Below are 20,609 nucleotides of genomic sequence, written 5' to 3'. Positions count from 1 at the left end.
ATTTCCAGCCTTTTCTGAGTAGTTCATTGGACTTTTCTGAGTAGTCTCATGTACTTTCCTGCCTGGACTGGCTTTGAACAGTGATCCTTAGATCTTAGCCTTCTTATTAGTAGCTAGGATTACAGGTGCAAAGCCACTGGTACCCAGGTTCATCTACTTTTAAATGTCACATAGTTGGTTTATGGTTTAGTAATAAAACAACACTCCCCCATCTTCCTTCTCCCACCTATTTTAGAACCACAAATTTCTTTTTGTTTGTTCCTGGTGATCCAACTTAGGGGCTCAAGCTTGTTAGGCAGCCACTTTTTCCACTGAGAGGATCTTGCTTTTGGGCGGGGGGAGGCGCAGTCATGGGGCTTGAACTAGGCCTGGGCGCTGTCCCTGAGCTCTTCAGCTCAAGGCTACCATCCTAGGCCTGGGAGTTGTCCCTGAGCTCTTCAGCTCAAGGCTACCACCCTATCCTTGAGCCAAGCCCCACTTCCTGTTTTTTTCTAGAGGTTAATTGGAGATAAGAGTCTCAGGTCCTTTTGTGCCCCGGCTGCTCTGAACCTTGATCCTCATATTTCAGCCTCCTAAGTAGCTAAGATTATAGGCATGAGCCACTGTGCCTAGGCAATCTTGCATTTATGATGAGACTGCTCTGGGTATGAGTCTCGCACTTATTTGTCTTTGAATTGATGGGGTAACAGCAATCTGTGTGCTGTTGTGCCCAGTCATTGATTGACATGGCTCCCTTGAATTTTTTGCTCAATCTGGCTTTGAACTGCATTCTCTTCATCTCTGCCTCCTAAGCAACTATGATTATAGGCTTAAGCCACTGCACCAAGCTTGCTTTTTTGGGAGGTGGGAGGTGTATCTCTCTTGTATGTAGTCAGGGATACACTCAAGACTCCTGATCCTCCTGTTTCATCCTCCCCAAGGCTGGCGTCTCAGGTGTACATTACGACACCCAGCAAAACTTAGCTTCTTGGAAGTTTTGTCCTTTACTTTTTGTGCCATCATTTCTAAATAACATTTTTTGGATTGAGACTTTCAGTCTTTCCAGTCTTAACTATTAACTCTTAACTACTGACTCCACACTTCAGAAAATGAATATTCAAGTCATCATTTAACACTCTTGGATGCTTTCCTAAAGAAGTTCTATCCTTCAAGGCTCTCAATATCATTGTAACATCCCTGTTTACATTATGATGACTACATACATATCAACATATGGCCTCATTGCATACCATGATTTGCTTTTCCCTTAATTATAACTCCTTCCTGGCTCCAGAGTAAAGGCAACAATCTATCACTTCTAAAGAAACAGAACTGAAATTCAGGGGGGGTGGGTTAGCAATGCTGCCTGTTCTAGAGAAGGGAGATTAAAAAAAAAAAAAAGAAGAGCAAGGATGGGGGGTGGGGGGAGAATCAAAGTTTTATGGATATAAGACTCTACAGCAAGCAGTGCCTGTCCGAAAGTCTGCGTTTAATGTACTTAGGCTCTCCATTGTTTGGTGCACAGATATTAACCACTGTGAGCTCCTACTCATGGACCATTCCCTTTATTAATATGTAATGACCTTCCTTGTACTAATTTTAATGAGAAGTGTACTATATCAGATATCAATATGGCAACTTCTGCCTTCTTTCAGGGTGCATTTACATGGAAGATCTTTTTCTATCCTTTTACTCAGAGTTTGTTTTTTTAACAAACTCAAATCTTTGACTGTGAGATGGGTCTCTGGGAGACTACAAATTGATGGATCTTGTTTTTTTGATCTAATCTGCTCTAACAAAATATTTTGAGTGTATCTGAAAAATGTAGTACCTATACATAATGGGATTTTACCATTAGAAAGAATAATATGTCATTTGCAGGGAAATGGATGGACCTAGAACATACATCATGTTAAGTAAGGTAAGCCAAATCAGAAAGACAAATGGCATGTTTTCTTTCAGATGTGGAAGCTATATTAAAATATATAGTAAATGATACAGGTCTATAGGTATTCATACATAGTGAGACCAAGGGGAACACTCTTGGGGAAAGGAACAGAAAGGCAGAATGCCTATGTGCACCTGATCGTACAAAATAGTATTTATCAAAATGAAATACGGGAAATGAAAACAAGTTTTTTTTGGTCTTTTGCTATTTTTGTTTTCTCTTCCTTTTTTTTTTTTTTTTGGTGGGTCATAGGGCTTAAACTCTGGGCCTGGGTGCTATCCCTGAGCTCTTCAGCTCAAGGCTACCACCCCTGGGCCTGGGCATTGTCCCTGAGCTCTTCAGCTCAAAGCTACCATCCTACCCCTTGAGCCACAGCACCACTTTCCGTTTTCTAGTGGTTAATTGGAGATAAGAGTCTCCATTCTGTCCTTAGTGCTTGGGCTGGCTTTGAACCATAATCCTCAGATCTCAACCTTCTGAGTAGCTAGGGATTACAGGAGTGAGCCAGCGTGCCCTGCTTGTTTTCTCTCCTTTTTGTTCTATTTGTTAATTTTTATGTATTTGCAAGTGTTAGGGGAGGCACAAAAATGGAAGGACAAAGGGTAAACAATTGCAGCAATGGTACTCGCTGACCCTATGTTGAAAATGAACTATACAACTTATGGGTGGGGATAGGAAGGAAAAACTGGGAGAGACCTAGAGAAGGGGTGATATTGCCCCAAAAAACATGGGCTTATTAGCTGACTTATATATCTGTAACCCCTCTGTTTATCACCTTTATAACAATAAAAACATTGTAAGAACCCACAAATATCTTACTTGTAACAAAAGCAGCTAGAGAAGATGATCATAGCGATTATGCAGACAGCCATGGAAATGAGCACGACTAGCCATCGAATGCTGCCATCAAAGAATGGACCTGGTAATGGAATAGCCAAAAAATATGAACACAAAATCTTTTTATCACATCTAACTTACCCCCATCCCCACAGACCCTACAGTGTTAAATTCTAGGGAGCTTCACTATTGTTAAAAACAGAACATTTGTAGAGAACCATGTGCTAACCTACCTATAACAACAGGGGGCAGTGTAGGTTGTAAATATTGGTTACATAAATTGGTCCGACAACATTCTATCGTCCGGCGTAGCTGGGCTTTTGGTGAATCCTGGAAGAAGAGTATTGATAAAAATGAGAATTGGCTTGATATAATAAATTGACATTGAATCTTTTTCATACTTAGTGAAAAGTAAAAGGATTTTTTTTCAATTTTCTGTGTGAAAATAGGGAAACATTAAAGTTTATGCTAAAAAACTACTGTGAAGACTAAAACTGCTTTATGTCCACGACCGAGACTCAAATTTGGTATTTTGGTATCTGATGCTTTCACTTACTGGCTAGAGCTCTAGCACCTGACCTCTACTTACAACATCTAATTTTTTTATTTTTATTTTTTTTTGGTCTTTTGTGGAGCTTGCACTGCCCCTAAGCTTTTGTGCTCAAGGGTGCTCTATCACTTTAAGTCATAGTATCCCTTCTGGTTTTTAGATGGTTAACTGAAAGTCAGACTTTTCTGTCTAGGCTGGCTTTGAACGGCTATCCTTAGATCTTGGCCTCCTTGAGTATCTAAATTACAGATGTGAGCCACTGGTGCCTTGCCAAAAATAGTTTTTAAGGGGAATAAACAGGGCTGGGAATGTGGCCTATTGGCAGAGTGCTTACCTGGCATGCATGCAGCCCTGGGTTCGATTACTTGCTATCACATACACAGAAAAATGCTGGTAGTAGTGCTATGGCTCAAGTGGTAGAGTGCTAGCCTTGAGGAAGCCCAAGGACAGTGCCCAGGCCCTGAGTTCAAGACCAGGACTAGCAAAAAGAAAAAAAAAAAAAGAAAGGGGGAGTAAACATGTGGATAGCATATTAGAATTATAGTTTAACCATAATTGAAATTATGACATCTTTTCCTAGAAACCATGGGTAGCAATTTAATTAGAATTATAAGCCAGCATGGAAAATATAATGTCAGAGACTTGGGAAGAGGCTGAATATCAAACTAAAAAAGTGAAGGATAGTCTATAGCCAGTCCATTAAGCACGTAAATGATACTGTGAAATCTGCATTTAGCAATTATGTTGAAACTAATGGACCTAGGTAAAAACAAGTTGAAGTATGTAGATGAGGAAACAAACAATATTCCTTAGGGGTTTTTAGAGACCACCAACCATATAGAAAAATGTCTCCCTAACAGATCAGAAAACAAGTAAAGAAAAAGACCACAGTCCTAAGAAGGAGTATCAAGCAATTATATGTTGACATTTTAACAGTTCTATAGAAGACCATTTCAAAGCTGACAGACTGCTATTCTGGACCATGATCTTAATAAGAAATTGGTGATTTGAGAGTAAGAACATATAAGCAGAAATTAACCAGTTCATCCTTAAACATCAATTGATCAGTAAGGAAATCAGCTATTACCTTAAAAAAGATATGAACACTTGTTTGTTAAACATGTCATTTGAAATATGATGTAAAAATGTTAATAAATTCTTTAATAAAAAAAAAGACATGAGTCCATCACTTAAAATTTCATCTACGAAGATGGCTAAGAGTATTTGGAAATCTCCCAATGTATGAATATTTTTCACTGCATTAACTTTGTGTGTATATATGCCAATCCTAGGGCTTGAAATCAGGGCCTAGGTGCAGGTCTTAGCTTTTTTTTTGCTTATGGCTAGGGCTCTACCACATGAGCAACATCTCCATTTCAGGCTTTTTGGTGGTTAAGAGATACGGGTGTGAGTTTTCCTGCTTGGATTGGCTTCAAACCCAAATCCCCAGCTCTCAGCCTCCTAAATAGCTAGGATTCATGCGTGCGCCACCAGAAACAGGCTGAATCAACTTTTTAAATAACATTCTTTTTGAGAGATAAAGTTATGTTAGGCGTTATAGAAGAGGTTCTCCATCAATTCCAGATATACACACACATATATGTATATATACATACGTATACGCCTATGCACACACATATTTCATATAACAGTGAAATGCAAGGCATAAAATTTCTTAACTGCTTCTTTTTGGCCAATCTTGGGGCTTGAACTCGGAGTCTGGGTACTGTCCCGAGCTTCTTTTACTCAAGATTAGTGATCTACCACTTCAGCCACACTGCCACAAAAACAGCTTTCCTGTTTATGTGGTACTGAGGAATCATGCATATTATGCAAGCACTCTACCACTAAGCCACATTCCTAACCCCTTAACTGCTTTTTTTTTTTGGTGTTTGTTTCCTTTGTCAAGGCAGACTAAACAGGAGGCACTGATAACCCAAAAGTGTGAAGAAATCTTACAGTGTGTTTGTATTCTACATGAGCCCATCGATTCTAACCTAAATAAGTTATAGTATAGAAAGATGAGGACACTGTCGGTGCTATGACTTACCAGACAGATATGGCCAGATGCTGGTGGCTCACACCTGTCATCATACCTAGTCAGGAGGCTGAGATCTGAGGGCTAAAGTTTGAAGCCCGCCCCAGAAGAAAAATCCCCTAAGATTCTTATCTCTATCTCCCCCCCCCCGCAAAAAAACCAGGAAGTGGCGCTGGTTCAAAATGGTAGAACACTAACCTTCAGCAAAAGAGCTCAGAGACAGCACCCCGAGTGCTCAGGCCCTGAGTTAAAGCTTCACAACTGACCAAAAAAAAAAAAAAAAAAAAAGGATAGGTATGACTTAAAAGATTTTGGAAATGGAGTCTAGGCAATAGAAAGCTAATTTCATGATTTCTCCTCATCTGTGTGTCCATGTGCAGGTGAGGCAGGGGTTTCCTGGGACTGGAACTCAGGGGCTGGGTGCTGGTCCTGAGCTATTTTTCTCAAGGATAGTGTTCTGCTACTTGAGCACCTAGTGGTAACTTCTAAAAGGGGAAAGAAAGGCTTTGTTAGCACACTAAAGGCAAGTAGCATAATATCATGGAAAAAGCAGGGGTTTGGAATCAGATAGTTTAAATCCTAGCTTTGACAGTTGTTCACTTTGTGGCCCTGAACATCTAACTTCTCTATCTGGTTTCTTCTATCTAGTTCCTTTTGCTGGAAAATACAGGATAAGAATGATCTTCCTGACAAGTGCTGGTGCCTCATGCATATCCTACCTACTTAGCAGGCTGAGACCTAGAGGATCCCAGTTTGAGGACAGCCTGGAGACATATAGCTCAAGTAGCAGAATGATAGCAAGTCAAGGAAGCCCAAGGCCCTGAGCTCAAACCTCAATACTTGCATATTAAATGGATTAGTTAGATAATCTATCTTACAGAGTAATTAGGAGGCAATGGCAATGAGGTAGAATATACCAAATATCTGGCATAGCAAGTGAGACTATTCTTTTTCTGTTGAGTTTAATATGGATAAATGAGATTTTAGTATAAGCCAAGGCAGCTCTAGAAGACTTTTGGTGTGTTTTCAACAAGAATAATCACCAGCAGATTAACCCCATGTCTTTCTGACAGAGATAACTGATAAATGTGGGGGTGGGGGCGAAGTATTATGCAACCTGTTGAATAGGATAACACAGCCCTTTTCTTTCCCCCATCCTCTGGCAGTCATTAACTCTACAGATTTATCTGAGAAATAAAAATCCTTGTGGGAAAAATTACTTGGCATTTATGAAGTAGGAGATTTTGGTATAAGCAAAGATTTTCTGTGCAGGACAGGAGATAGACCATGAGGAAAGAACTGAAACCAAATTACAGACAACAGAAGTTGAAGGGAGAAGTTACCACAGGAAGGAAGACATGTAACAAGCTAGTTTTACCAGCAGAGGGCAGCAAAAGACAGGACTGTGAAGTGTTATCACTGGTATCTGTTTTGATCTACACCTAGACCAAGCAAGTTGCCTTATGAGGCTTCAGGGAGATCAAAAGAGTTGCTATCCTGGGTTAGATACTGAGTTAACAGAAGAAATGTCTACCGAAATATGTAAAAAGTATTAGAAGTGTGTGCGCTAAATTAACTCCTAAACAAAGTGGGCTTTTTGGTTTTGTTTTCTGGTTGATTGTAGGGCTTAAACTCAGGGCTTTTCTTAATCAATTCAGCAGGAATCAATACAGTGTAACCACTTGATGCCAACTGTCATCACTTTAACACATAGTACACATAAATGAAAACTTTTTTTTCTCCCCTATACTGGAGTTTGAATCAAGGAGTTTGTTTGCTAGGCAGGTGTTCTACAGCTTGAGCCATGCCTCTAGCCCTTTTTATTCAGGTTAATTTCGCAATAGGGCCTTGGCTTTTACCTGGGATGCTATGGACTATTAGCGTCCCGTTTACATTCCTTGATGTGGTTTGGATGACAGGTATGTGTCACTATACTCAATCAAGCCTCCTGAAATGGGGGTCTTGTGGACTTTGGGGGTGAGCAGGCTAACCTTGAACCATAAGCTGGTCATGTAAGAAGCAATTGAGGTCATTATGAACTATTCTTTTTCACTGGGCAAAGAGGATACAGAAAAGAGAACAGAACAGAAATAACTTCTTTGTATAGTGAATAAAATTCTCTCACAATAAGGAGCGAATAGATTTGTTCTCTATGATCCAAGGGAAGTAAAGCATATTTGCAGGCATTTGCCCAATGAGTGATACTAAACATAAACAGAGAGACGGAAATATATAACCTTGAAGGTTTTTTATCCATACTATAAATTTCTGAGTAATAATTTTTCTGGCACAGCCATGACAATTTTTTTTTGGGGGGGGGGGGAGTCAGTCATGGGGCTTGAACTTTAGGCCTGGGCACTGTCCCTGAGCTCTTCAGCTCAAGCCTATCACTACCACTTGAGCCACAGTGCCACTTCCAATTTTCTGGTAGTTAATTTAAGAATTTCACAGATTTTCATGCTCAGGCTGGCTTTGAACTGAGATCCTCAGATCTCAGCCTCCTGAGTAGCTAGGACTACAGGTGTGAGCTACCAGTGCCTCGCAGCTCATGATTTAAATTTGTAAACAGCTGGAGCTGTTTTTTTTTTTTTAAAAAAAAAACATTAGCAGGATCTCTTGGGAAATGGTCAAAGTTTGGGGGTAGATTAAGTATATAATCAGAGGTGTAAGGATACTCCTAACTATTACCAATCCTCTGATCCTCAAACACAGTATTGGGGTTTTGGGGCCAGTTATGGAGCTTGACTCAGGACCTGGGCACTGTCCTTGGACAATTTTTGTTGAAGGCTAGCACTCAGCCGCTTGACCCACCATGTCACTTTTGGCTTTTTCTGTGTATGTGGTTCCAGGAAATCTCACCCAGGGTTTTGTGAATGCTAGGAGAGCACACTACCATTAGGCCACTAGACCACACTCCTGGCCTGTTTTGTTTTGTACTTAACTAGTACTGAGATTTGAACTCAGGGCCTCATACTCATTCTGCTTTCTTGCTTGGCTGGCACTCATTTGAACTATGCCCTCAGACCTGCTTTTTTGCTGGTTATTTTGGAGACCAAATCTCAGTGGTCTTTTCTGCCCTGGCTTGCTTCAAACTGTAATTCTTTAGATCTAGCCAAGTGAGTAGTTAGGACTATAAGTCCTCTTGTGCTCACTTCAGCTATGTCTTTCCCCCCCCACCAGTACTGGACTTGAACTCAGGGCCTGGGACACAAGGTCCTTGGACAATTTTTGCTCAAGGCTAGCGCTCTGCCACTTGAGCCACAGAGCCACTTGCAGCTTTTTCTGTACATATGGTATGGAGGAATCGAATGCAGGGCTTCATGCATGCAGGAGAGCACTCTACCACTAGGGTACACTCTTGGCTCAGCTATGTCTTTAAACTTTTTTTCTACTTTGTGTTGAGGCTTGAATTCAGGGAATGGATGCTGTCCCTTAGCTGTTTTTGCTCAAGAGTAGAGATCTATTATTACTTGAGCCACAGTTTCACTTCCAGCTTTTTGGTGGTTAACCGGAAATAAAGTCTCATGGGTTTTCCTGCCTGGGCAGGCTTCAGACCATGATCCTCAGATTTCGGCTTCATGAGCAGCTAAGATTACAGGTGTGAGCCAGCCCTGGCTCAGTTACACTCTTTTTTTTGAACTTGATCTGGGCATTGTCCCTGAGCTCTTCAGCTCAAGGCTACTTCCTTATCCCTGGGCCTGGGTGCTGTCCCTGAGCTCTTTAGCTCTACCTTGAGCCAAGCCCCACTTCACTTTTTCTAGGGGTTAATTGTAGATAAGAGACTCAGGTCCTTTTGTGCTCGGGGTGGCTTTAACCCTAACCCTCGGATCTCAGCCTCCCGAGTAGCTAGGATTACAGGCATGAGCCACCATGCCTGACTTTAACTGTACTCTTAAGTAATGACTATCATGTTTGTTTTTTTCTTTTTTTTTTTCCAGTATTGATACCTGGGATGATTTAAAACTTTTTTCAAGTAAAATAATTGGAACTTAATTAGCATAGTCATATTACTTGAAGAATTTGTCTCTTCCAGGGTATCTGGTAATATGAACACATAGAGGTGTATAGAGTAGGCACACTCCTCCCAGGACTTCTTCTTTTTTTTTTTTTTTTTTTCCAGTCCTGGGCTTGAGCTCAGGGATTGAGCCCCGTCTTGGGCTTTCTCAAGGCTAGAGCTCTACCACTTGAGCCTTGAGCCTCAGCACCACTTCTGGCTTTTTTCTATGTATGTGGTACCGAGGAATCGAACCCGGGTCTTTGTGCATGCTAGGCAAGCACTCTACCACTAGGCCAAATTCCCTGCCCCCCCAGGACTTAATTCTGTCCACACACCCTACTGCATTCTTCATGGGTCCAAATTAGATCTCACCTTACACTGAAAATCAGATCCTTCATATTTCATACACCCGGAAGCTAATGTAGTTTCTCCCTGGTCATCTTCTTCTATGATGGCAAAGCAATGTCCATTAGTTCTGAAAGAGAGGGGGAGATAGTTTCACATCAGAATTTCCAAAAGTCAGGTATAATAGTGCACATTGTAATGGCAGGACTTGTAAAGCTGAGGCAGGAGCATCGTGAAAGACTGTGAACTCACTAAGCCAGGCACTTTACTGCTTGAACTTACAGTTGTTTTTTTTTTCCCTCTGTTCTGGTTATTTTTGAGACATGTTCTTAATTGTTGCCCAGGCTAGCTTAGATGATGATCTATTTTATGCCTCCTGTCACTGCTGGAATGACAGGTGTACATCGTCACACCCAACTTTTTCTGAGATGAGGGTCTCAAAACTTTTGTCCCGCTGGGTGTGGTGGCTCACTCCAGTAATCCTAGCTACTCAGGAAGCTGAGATCTGAGGATCGAGGTTCAAAGCCAGCCTGAACACTAAAGTTCACGAGACTCTTATATCCAATTAACCACCAGAAAACTGGAAGTGGCACTGTGGCTCAAGGGATAGGGCGGTAACCTTGAGTGGGCCCAGAGTTCAAGCCCTACAATCCAAAACAAAAACCAAAAACTAAAAAATAACAACAACAAAAACCAAACAAAAACCTTTTTTTGTACAGGCTAGCTTCAGTTACTAGCCCTTCAACTTCATTTCACTTCCTTAGTACAATGACAGATGTCAGGGTAACTCAGCTGCCAAGCAGGCTTTAAGACAAATTAAAGTTATTTGTTCTGATCTAAAATCCAAAGAGCCAATAAGTAACCCAGGAGAAAAATGTTCTATTAAATAATAAGTCCACGGGGCTGGGAGTTTGGCCTAGTGGTTAAAGTGCTTGCCTAGCATGCATGAAGACCCAGGTTCGATTCCTTGGTACCACATACATAGAAAAAAAAAATCTGGAAGTGGTGCTGAGGCTCAAGTGGTAGAGCTCTAACCTTGAAAAAGTCCAAGGACAGTGCTCAGGCCCTGAGCTCAAGCCTAGGACTGGCAAAAAAAAATAAATAAATAAACAAAAATAAATAATAAGTCCTCTAAATGTGCATTGGTATATATCTTCTTTGTTAAATCAGTCACATGATCATAGAAAGCAAATTTTACAGTCAATATTATGACAATCATCTTTAGGGAAATGATTACTACCGAGAATTTGAAAGTCACTTTTTACTGGTAAGGATTTTTTTGGGGGGTTCAGTCTTGGGGCTTGAACTCTGGGTCTGAGCACTGTGCTCAAGACTAGTGCTCTACCACACTTTGCACTATAGAACTACTTGTAGGTTTTCGGTGGTTAATTGGAGATATGAGTCTCATAAGCCAAGCATAGCGGCTCACACTTGTAATCCTAGCTACTCAGGAGGCTGAGATCTGAGGATCGCAGCCTGGGCACTAAAGTTCGGGAGACCCTTATCTCCAATGAACCACCAGAAAGCTGGAAATGGTGCTGTGGCTCAAAGCTCGGTAGCCTTGAGCTGTAGAGCTCAGGGACAACGCCCAGGCCCAGGGTTCAAGCCCCACAACAACATGTACACAAAAAAAAGTCTCACAGACTTTCCTGCCTGAGTTAGCTTTGAACTGAGATCTGAGGATTATAGGTATGAGCCATTGGCACCTGGCTGGAAAATTTTTTTCTATGATAGGAAACCAAGGAAAAGTTTTGAATCACTGAATTTAAAACATTTACATAAATAAATAGTGGTACTCACTAGAGATGTAGCAAAAGGCCCTGGGTTTAAACCTTGGTATTGAAGAAAAATAAAAAGCTATACCATGTCATAATAAAATTACCATTAATCATTTAATGGTAACCAAGTGCCTATATTTAAAATAGGAAGCCTTTAGTTCTTAGGAACCAAAGATAAAAAAAAAAATCTAAACTCAAATAGTATTAGTAACTTTTAAAAGTAGTACTAAGTGTACCTTCTTCTAACACTTCAGGATTATACCAAATACTTACATGCATGTGTTATTAATAGCATCATCTGGGCAATGTCCTGAACAATAACACTTTAAAAAAGGCAAGGTATCCTCTGGTGCCAAGGTCACTCCATTTTCTGACTTCTTCTGATCAGAGTCTGATTTCATCCCAGTGCCATGGAGCATACTGTCTAGATTCTGCCCTGTATTAAAAAAATGCAATTTGTAAGGAAGTCATTTCTGAAAATCTAATTGCTTGATTACCATTTTCAATAGTTAAGTTTCTAAGTTTCCTTATTATAATAACTGCAGCTAATGTATTTTATAAAAATAATTCATATAATTAATGGTTATTTATAAACTATTATGCACGGGATTATTGTACTAAGCATAGTGAGCTATCCAGAGATGTCTATGTACAAGTTTTGCATTAATGAAAGACACAGTAGAAGGATCCAACTCTCCCTAAATGTCAATAGCCAAGAGTTAAGCACAGTTAAGTATAGTTGGAGATGTTAATTCCAAAACAGATTCTTGCCATAAGAACCCTTTACTGTCTGCCCCTCACTCCACCTTTAAACAAGCTCAACTATGAGATTGGAGACCTATGGCTGTCTAACAGCTGACAGACTGTTCCCCAGTGCCTGGTTGTTTAGAACAAGGAGCTGTTAAATAAATAAACAGCTCTTTCTTTGGCACTGGGCCTGATAATCATCATGGCAGTCTGGATATTCTTCTCTGCTGAGAAAACTTCCATTCCAGCCTCTCCAGGCACTGCTACTAGAGGGATGCTAAAGCCAGTCAGGGGGCCCTTCTCCAATCATAACTGGTCAAGGCAACCTGCACTAGTCTCTGGAACCCAATCTAGGCAAGATAAGCTCAAGTCTACAAGACTCTGCTCACTCTGCAGCTACTTTCAGGACCAGATGGGAGAGAACCCTTGTCAGCAGCCCAGCTTTCTGTTGTGAATGATATAATATGAAGACTGTAAGTGGTTCCTATAGAAGTCTGTGGTTTAAGAGTGTGCCATGCCTTTCTTCTAGGCTGTCTTGGAGTGCTGTCAGGTTAGTATTGAAAGCTTCAACTAGAAAGTTCACTTATTGTTTACTTATTATCTTTAGCATACATAAAGTGGGCTGAGCTTGTAACTAACACTAAGGAGCAGAGGAAACCGTGGGTTTCCTGCTTCAGGCGCCCAGCAGCTACAAGGCAACTAGAGAATGAATCCTGGGGCTATACCTCTGGGACTCCCAGGGCTGTAAAGTCTCTGGCTCAGTTAACAGCTAAGAGGTAGCAAAGAGATCCAGAGAGCAAGAGGCAATGAAGAGCTAAGAGAGCAAACCCTGCTTAATGGTTGTATTCCACAGAGCTGCCAAGAAAAGCTGACGACCCTGCCAGTCCCCAGTAGCTCCCATTTATAATCCTAGCTACTCGAGAGGCTGAGATCTAAAGAGAGAGAGGTGCGAGCCAATTGGGGCAGATAAATCCCAGAGACTCTTATCTCCAGTTAACCAGCATAGGCCTGAACTGAGGTGTGACTAAAGAGACAGAGTGACAGCCATGAGCAGGGAAAAGCCAAGAAAGCTATTAAGATCCTGAGTTCAACCATCAGTACCAACACACACACACACACACACACACACACACACACACACACACACACACACACAAAATAAAAGAAGAAAAAAGAAAAAAAATGCTGAGGGTCTTATCATACAAAGCCGGAAAACAACAGTAGCTGCCAGAACCTCTCTGTATTCTCTCCTAGGCACCAGTATCCACTTCCAACACTAACACGAATCTCTATATTGATAGACTGATGGTTCCTTAATTTACCCCTTAGCCACCACTTGCTTAGATACCTCAAAGTCAATTTGTCTTAAACTGAACTCTTGTCTCCAAAGCTTACTATATTTTTTCCATTTTTCCATATATCTACTGCTCTTATTGCATCATGTTCTACCACAGTTAGTAAGGAATCTCCAAGCTGAACTACTTCTGCTGATGACCTTTCTTATCCATTTTCCACACAGCTGCCAATTAATGCACATCAATGTGATCAACCCACAGAGGAAAATCCAGCTTGCTTTAGGCCATCCTGCCAAGGCCTAGCATGGTCTGGATCCTGCACACCTTTCCCCATTACCTCAAGAGCACCAGTCCTCCTTTAAACTGAGGCTAACAAAAGCAGACAATTATGATACCTTGATGGTGTGGTCCATGGTATAGGTCATGCCTCAAAGTAAATAAACAAAGAAAATTTTATAGAGGGCCTAGATGTGGTTCATGCCTAAGACGTCTGGGAAAAAACACTAAGAACAGCAAACAAACACCCCCACCTCCACACACACACACCAGAAAACAAAATGGGCAGAGATAATAATGGGAATAGTGGTTCACACTTATAATCTCGGCTACTTGGGAGTCAAAGGTAGGAAGACGGTAGTGCAAGACTAGCCCAGGCGAAAGCACAGGATCCTATCTGTAAAACAAAGGCAAAAGGGGCAATAAAAAATGCAGTTTGTAGGGGCCGGGAGTTTGGCCTAGTGGTTAAAGTGCTTGCCTAGCATGCATGAAGACCTGGGTTCGATTCCTCGGCACCACATGCATAGAAAAAAGCCAGAAGTGGTGCTGAGGCTCAAGTGGTAGAGCTCTAGCCTTGAGAAAGTCCACGGACAGTGCTCAGGCCCTGAGCTCAAGCCCAGGACTGGAAAAAAAAAAATATGCAGTTTGGGTCTGGGAGTTTGGCCTAGTGGTAGAGTGCTTGCCTAGCATGCATGAAGACCCAGGTTCAATTCCTTGGTACCACATACGTAGAAAAAAGCTGGAAGTGGTGCTGAGGCTACAGTGGTAGAACTCTAGCCTTCAGAAAGTCCAAGGACAGTGCTCAGGCCCTGAGTTCATGCCCCAGGACTGGCAAAAAAAAAAAAAAGTAAAAAAAAAATGCAGTTTGGTGCATGGTGGCTTACGCCTATAATCCTAGTTACTCAGGAGGCTGAGATCTGAGAACTGTGGTTCAAAACCAGCCCAGGCACGAAAGTCCATGAGACTCTGATCTCCAATTAACCAGTAGAAAATGGGAAGTGGGGCTGTGGCTCAAGGGGTAGCCTTGAGCTGAAATGCTCGGGGACAATGTCCAGGCCGAGTTCAAGCCCCGTGTCACACACTCACACACACACACACACACACACACACACACACGAAGAAAAAAAAAGAAAGTGCAGTTTGACACACACACACACACACACACACAGAGGAAGAAAAAAAAGAAAGTGCAGTTTGAAGCCATCCATCCCAGGCAGAAAAATCTAGGAGATTCTCTCTCTAATTAACCATTAAAAAGCCAGCTTGAAGATATGGCTTAAAGGGTAAACAAGCAAGCCTAACAAGCTTGAGGACTTGAAGTCAAGCCTTCACAATAAGATAGAAAATATACACAACTATTACTAACTTTAATTTCACAACAATTACAGCTTTGGTTGATATTGATTAACAAAGCTTATAATAATGTAAGTTTTATATCACCTAAGCTGGTTTTACACAGATAAAAGTGACTTTTATAAAAGGGCTCTGTATTTGAACAAGGTAATTATAAACCTATTGTTATATTAAGGAAAAAATACAAGCAAGTTATCGGTTTCATTCTAGGCTTGTATTTAACACAGAAACTTAAAGATTTATCAAGCTCAGAGAGATAAATGGTACATGTTTTTTCTCATATGTAGAAACTAGATCTAAAATGTAACTGGACATGATAACTTTTACAAGGCTCTATGCATTTACATAGAAAAAAGAAGAGGGGCCGGGAGTTTGGCCTAGTGGTTAAAGTGCTTGCCTAGTATGCATAAAGACCTGGGTTCGATTCCTTGGTACCATATACATAGAAAAAAGCCAGAAGTGGTGCTTAGGCTCAAGTGGTAGAGCTCTAGCCTTGAGAAAGTCCAAGGACAGTGCTCAGGCCCTGAGCTCAAGCCCAGGACTGGCAAAAAAACAAAAACAAACAACAAAAAAACAGTCCATTTGATCCTAAGAGTCCTTGAATAACTTCCTATTTGAGAGTTCCAAGCTATGCGCACATAGTAGTAAAATTACAATGCTGGTCATATTTTAACATTCTATAGAAAAATCTTAGTATTTAGCATATCCAAATGACATTCATATTTTTAAGACCTATCATGATAATAAAATGATTTAAAATTATCATCTGTGTTTATTGTTTATGGTCTGACAAAGGAGATAGGAATTTTAAAGCTCAGCTTTGAGTACTTTTTTTTCAGGTACTAAGCTGCATTCTTGACAACTTTATTTCATTTAACCCTTGATATATTATAGATCATGGTACCTATGTTATGGATGAGAAAATAGGCTAAGAAAGGCTAAAAATTTAAAAATACTTAAAATAGGTTTGTATCTTAGGGTAAACAAATGGTTTGGCCTATGTCTCTTCTTTGTGTCTTTACTTAAAAGTTGTGCTTTTATGATAAGAATTGCTTATTAAAAAGGGGCATAGTTCAAAGAAGCCATGGAAAAGCAAGTGGTTTTTGTTTTTTTTTTTTTGGGCCAGTCCTGGGCTTGAGCTCAGGGCCTGAGCACTGTCCTTGGACTTTCTCAAGGCTAGAGCTCTACCACTTGAGCCTCAGCACCACTTCTGGCTTTTTTCTATGTATGTGGTACCAAGGAATCGAACCCAGGTCTTCGTGCATGCTAGGCAAGCACTTTAACCACTAGGCCAAACTCCCGGCCCCAGCAAGTGGTTTTTATACACAGAAATAACTTATTAAAACACAGATTTACCTTGAACATAAGAAACGATGAACAAACAGGCTCCGAATAATCTGATATAAATATATGGCTGAGTCATTGTTCAATTTTAATGTTTCCTTTATACTAGTCTACTATTTCACTAATGACTTTACTGAATGAGATTTCCTTGTAGAAGTCCGAAATCACTTGACAATGACTTCACTATCTTCTTTTATCTTGTGACTCCTGAAAGACAGAAATATTAACATGACAATAAGTACAACTAAATTTTGCAAAGTTTTTCAAAAACCAAGCAAAAAAAAAATATCCAAATATGTCTTAAATGATCAAACACTTTTTTTGGAGGGAGGGTGGGGGGAATGGGGCTTGGAACTCTGGACCTGGGCTGTCCCTGAGCTCTTCACCTCAAGGCTACCACTCTACCTTTGAGCAAAACCCTACTTCCCATTTTTCTAGAGGTTAATTAGAGATTAAAGTCTCAGGTCTTTTCGTGCCTGGGCTGGCTTTGAACCTTGATCCTAAGATCTCAGCCTCCTGAATAGTCAGGATTACAGTAGTGAGCCACCACACTCGGCTATGAAACACATTTTTAAAAGATTAAAGTTATCCTTACTTACCAATAAACAAGACATTAGAGTTCCAAAGCTTAAATGACTAACAGGTGTGACATCTTCTAATTTCTGATCAGCCAAGAGAAAAACATTAAATAAATTTCAATATGGGATGGTGTTAACACCTGCAGTTCTAGCTACTCACAGGCTGAAGCAGGAGCACTGCTTATGTCTAGAAATTTGAGACAAGGCTGAGCAACAGTGTGAGATCTCTATTCCAAAGGGATAAAAAGGCAAATGAACAAACTTCAATAGTGTCTTCTGGTTTCTCTAAAGTAATTAATTTATTTTATTACTAAACAAAATTCCAGCTGGGTGTGATAGCATATGTTGTAATTCCAACACTGTGGAGGATGAAGTAGGAGGATGGTTGAGTTTTAGGATAGTACGATCCTCCTGAGTGTCAGGATTCCAGGTGTGTACCACCACACCTGGCTCATGAGTATGTCACCTTCTGCTTCAAAGAGCTTATCATCTTAGGCAGGGGACTGATTTCTATGAGATGTTCTTAGGCAGAGGACAGATTTTTATGAGGTATCTATTTGTCAGTGTCACTGTTTCTACCACACCACAGTCTCCTTCACAGTTCAATTCGGGCTCTGCCTTAACCTAACCTTACCTAACCTCTCTTGATGAGTTTTGTCATTTTTATAACCAAAGTATCTATTGACCCACAGGTATTTTGAGAACTAAATGAGAAAATGGTTAACACGTTCACCTCTCTATGTTAGCACCATTGTACTGTGTGGTCAAATTATTTCATCACCACAACTACTTCGTAAGTATTGTACAATTTAAAAGAGATTTGAGAAAATTATTAAAGACTACACACTGGTAAGCAATAGGGTTATAACTCCAAAGAGGTCTGATTCTAGAAATATCTGTATTATAAAGTATTTAGAATTATACTGGTATACAGTAGGGTAATGTACTTGTGGAAGAGCAAATGGGAAGCATAGATGCTCTCGAAGATAATCTCAGCTGTAAGAAATTCTAACAGACTAAAAATTTGTGCTAACATATATGGAGAAAAACCATCAAAACTTAGATGACTAGAAGCACTTACAATAACTAAGATATGAATGCATTTTTATCAAGCATTAACAGAACACACTGCTATAATCTGAGGGTAATCAACATTATTCCACTTGGTTAGATCTTTAAAGAGAAGAATGACAGGAATGCAAAGGACACAGAAGTTATTTTGCGAAGTAATCCAGAGTCCTTACAAGAGTATAAAAAGAGTACATGATAGAAAGGGAGACTATACTAATTAAATGACTGACATGATCCTTTCCAGTGCTGAAGTCTGTAAACTGTTTTTGCCTTAAGTATTAATTCATCCCTTATTAAATGCCTAATTTATACATGATTCTATTAGATAACAAGAATACATAGATAGAACAAGCCTTCATGGAATTCACAGTCAATAGAACAAACAGCCTCCTAGGTTATATATGAATCTTACAGCTTTGGGGGAGGGAAACATGGAGGGGTAAAGGGGGGAAAACAAAGGATGGAGTAACGTTCAAAAAACTAATGTAATCATTACTTACATAGTTACGTAACCTCCCAGATCATCACCTTTTCAATAATAATACCTATATCTATATTTAGATATAGATACAAAACAGCCTCAAAAAAGGGAGGGAAACACAAGCAGGGTTCCTGGCATAGGCTGTAACAGACTGTGCAAAGATCTTGAGGAAAGCAGAAGTGTTCAAAATAAATGAATGTGGTAACTGGGTGCCAGTGGTTCATGCCTATATTCCTGGCTGCAAATGTGAGGCTCTAATCTCCAATCAACCAGCACAAAGCCCAAAGCAGAGGTGTGACTCAAGTGGCAGAGCACCAGTGACTCAGAGTGTGCAAGGCCTGATGTTCAGGACCTTGTAAATAAAAATAAACAAAAGAAAAAAAAAAGACAGTGTGATATGATTTGAAGATACAGAAAAGACAAAGATCAGAACCATAAGATTTACAAAATTTGTGATTTAAAACCAAGAGGTGATTACCTGGTTTCTATTTAATAGCAGAAGCAAAAGATTAGGAAGAAGGGTATTTTGGAAACTTAGGAAAGCTACAAAGAATAGTGGTGTGGCTCACTGAATGAACTCATACTGAAAAAAAAAAAAAAGACTTTATAGTAGTTGATATTAGAACAGATGTGGTGGCAGGGAAAGTGATGGTTCACATTTCTGGCATAAACAGTTACTAAAATGAGAATAAGTGGATTATGGAAGGAGTAAAGGGAAGAGTTCAAGAGACCAAATTTAGACACATGAGATTACCTAAAGGAAATATATAATGGATATTTGGTTCTCAAGCTTAAAGGAGATTTCTGGAACTGCATAATATAAATCTGTGATGTCAACAGAACACAGATATTCAAAGCTAAGACCCTTGGTAAGGAAAAAGCACTATTTAAAAATTCCATTAACAGCCAGGTGCCAGTGGCTCATGCCAATAATCTTAGCTACTCAGGAGGCTGAATACTGAGGATTGTGGTTCTAAAACAGGTGAGGCAAGAAAGTTCAAGAGATTCTTATCCCTAATTAACCAGCAAAAAAAGCTTAGAGGTGCATCCAGGTACTAAGCTCAAGCCCCCAGACTAGCACCAAAAAACAAGCAAAAATTGCATTAACAGACAGATGTGCAGTAATCCCAGCACAAGAGAAGTTGAAAAGGTAGAATCAAAATTTCAAGGGCAACCATCCTCTAAATTAGAGTATAAGATCCTGCCTTAACCCTTCTCTTAATCAAAAGACTCTGTGATAAAATACGTCCACAAATTCTACATTTGATTCCCACCCTTGAATGTGGATTCGATTTAGTGACTCATTTCTAGAACAGTGTGACCACTACAACTAGGCAAAAAGCATCGGCTTCAGCCTTGCTCTCATAGCAGCCACATTAGAGGGACACCCACAGTCTTACAAAAGCCACTCAAAGCAGCTACCTGCGAAGTGGATCCTTCAGTTCCTGGGAAGCTTTTAGGTGATTGTAGCTTTTCACACACCTTACCTACAAATTTCATGAGAATCCTAAGTTAGAATCACTGTACCACTAGAGGATTTTTGACAAATAAACAAACAAGAAAGACTGAACAGTTCAACCAAAAGGAGAAAAAAGAAAATTCAAAACAAAATAGGAAAAAGCTGAAGTCAGCTGAAAAAACAGACAAGTCATTTTTTCCACTTCCCGTTAAAGACCCCCACCCTTAATTTTTACTTTCTACTGAAAAGGTTTGAGAATTTCCAACTAGCTGGCCAGCTGCCAGTTCCATAAAGTGGCAAGGAGAAAAGTTCTCTTTCCAGGGGTCCCTCCCCCAGGCAGCTCCAGGCGCCAGGTCTGACAAGCCTTCTGAGAAGGAATAGCTGGCAGCAGACTTTCTGGCTCCACAGCCATTGTTTGCATGGCTGCAATGCTCCTTATCCAGAGCCTAGATTAGCATAAGAATATCATCTTTTCCCTTAACAAGCAATCCATCTATTCCTTCCACCATTTCTAACCTCTTCCTCTTCAATAA

General features: G+C 40.3%; 1 protein-coding gene and 1 long non-coding RNA gene across 3 annotated transcripts in view; both read right to left on the bottom strand.

The window, feature by feature from the left end:
• The window catches only part of Bmpr1a (bone morphogenetic protein receptor type 1A), a 30,892-nt gene extending 14,285 nt beyond the window's left edge, over positions 1-16,607 (bottom strand). The window contains exons 1-5 of the mRNA XM_090346724.1: positions 16,500-16,607; positions 11,746-11,908; positions 9,722-9,824; positions 2,998-3,094; positions 2,747-2,846 (exon numbers count right to left, since the gene is read on the bottom strand). Coding sequence (XP_090202850.1) covers positions 2,747-2,846; positions 2,998-3,094; positions 9,722-9,824; positions 11,746-11,908; positions 16,500-16,566 — 530 coding nt within the window. The 5' untranslated portion in view covers positions 16,567-16,607. The remainder of the gene's footprint in view (positions 1-2,746; positions 2,847-2,997; positions 3,095-9,721; positions 9,825-11,745; positions 11,909-16,499) is intronic.
• A 3-nt stretch (positions 16,608-16,610) lies between these two features.
• LOC150054371 (uncharacterized) overlaps positions 16,611-20,609 on the bottom strand; it is an 86,118-nt gene continuing 82,119 nt past the window's right edge. For both annotated transcript variants that reach the window (XR_016537861.1, XR_016537860.1), the window contains one exon: positions 16,611-16,694. This is a non-coding gene — a long non-coding RNA (uncharacterized LOC150054371). The remainder of the gene's footprint in view (positions 16,695-20,609) is intronic.

This window comes from Megascapheus bottae, chromosome 15 (genome assembly GCF_031878675.1).
Source record: "Megascapheus bottae isolate mThoBot1 chromosome 15, mThoBot2.hap1, whole genome shotgun sequence".
In the NCBI taxonomy this organism is placed as follows: domain Eukaryota; kingdom Metazoa; phylum Chordata; class Mammalia; order Rodentia; family Geomyidae; genus Megascapheus; species Megascapheus bottae.
Note: the sequence above shows the minus strand (reverse complement) of the source record. Positions and strands in the feature narration are given on the sequence as shown.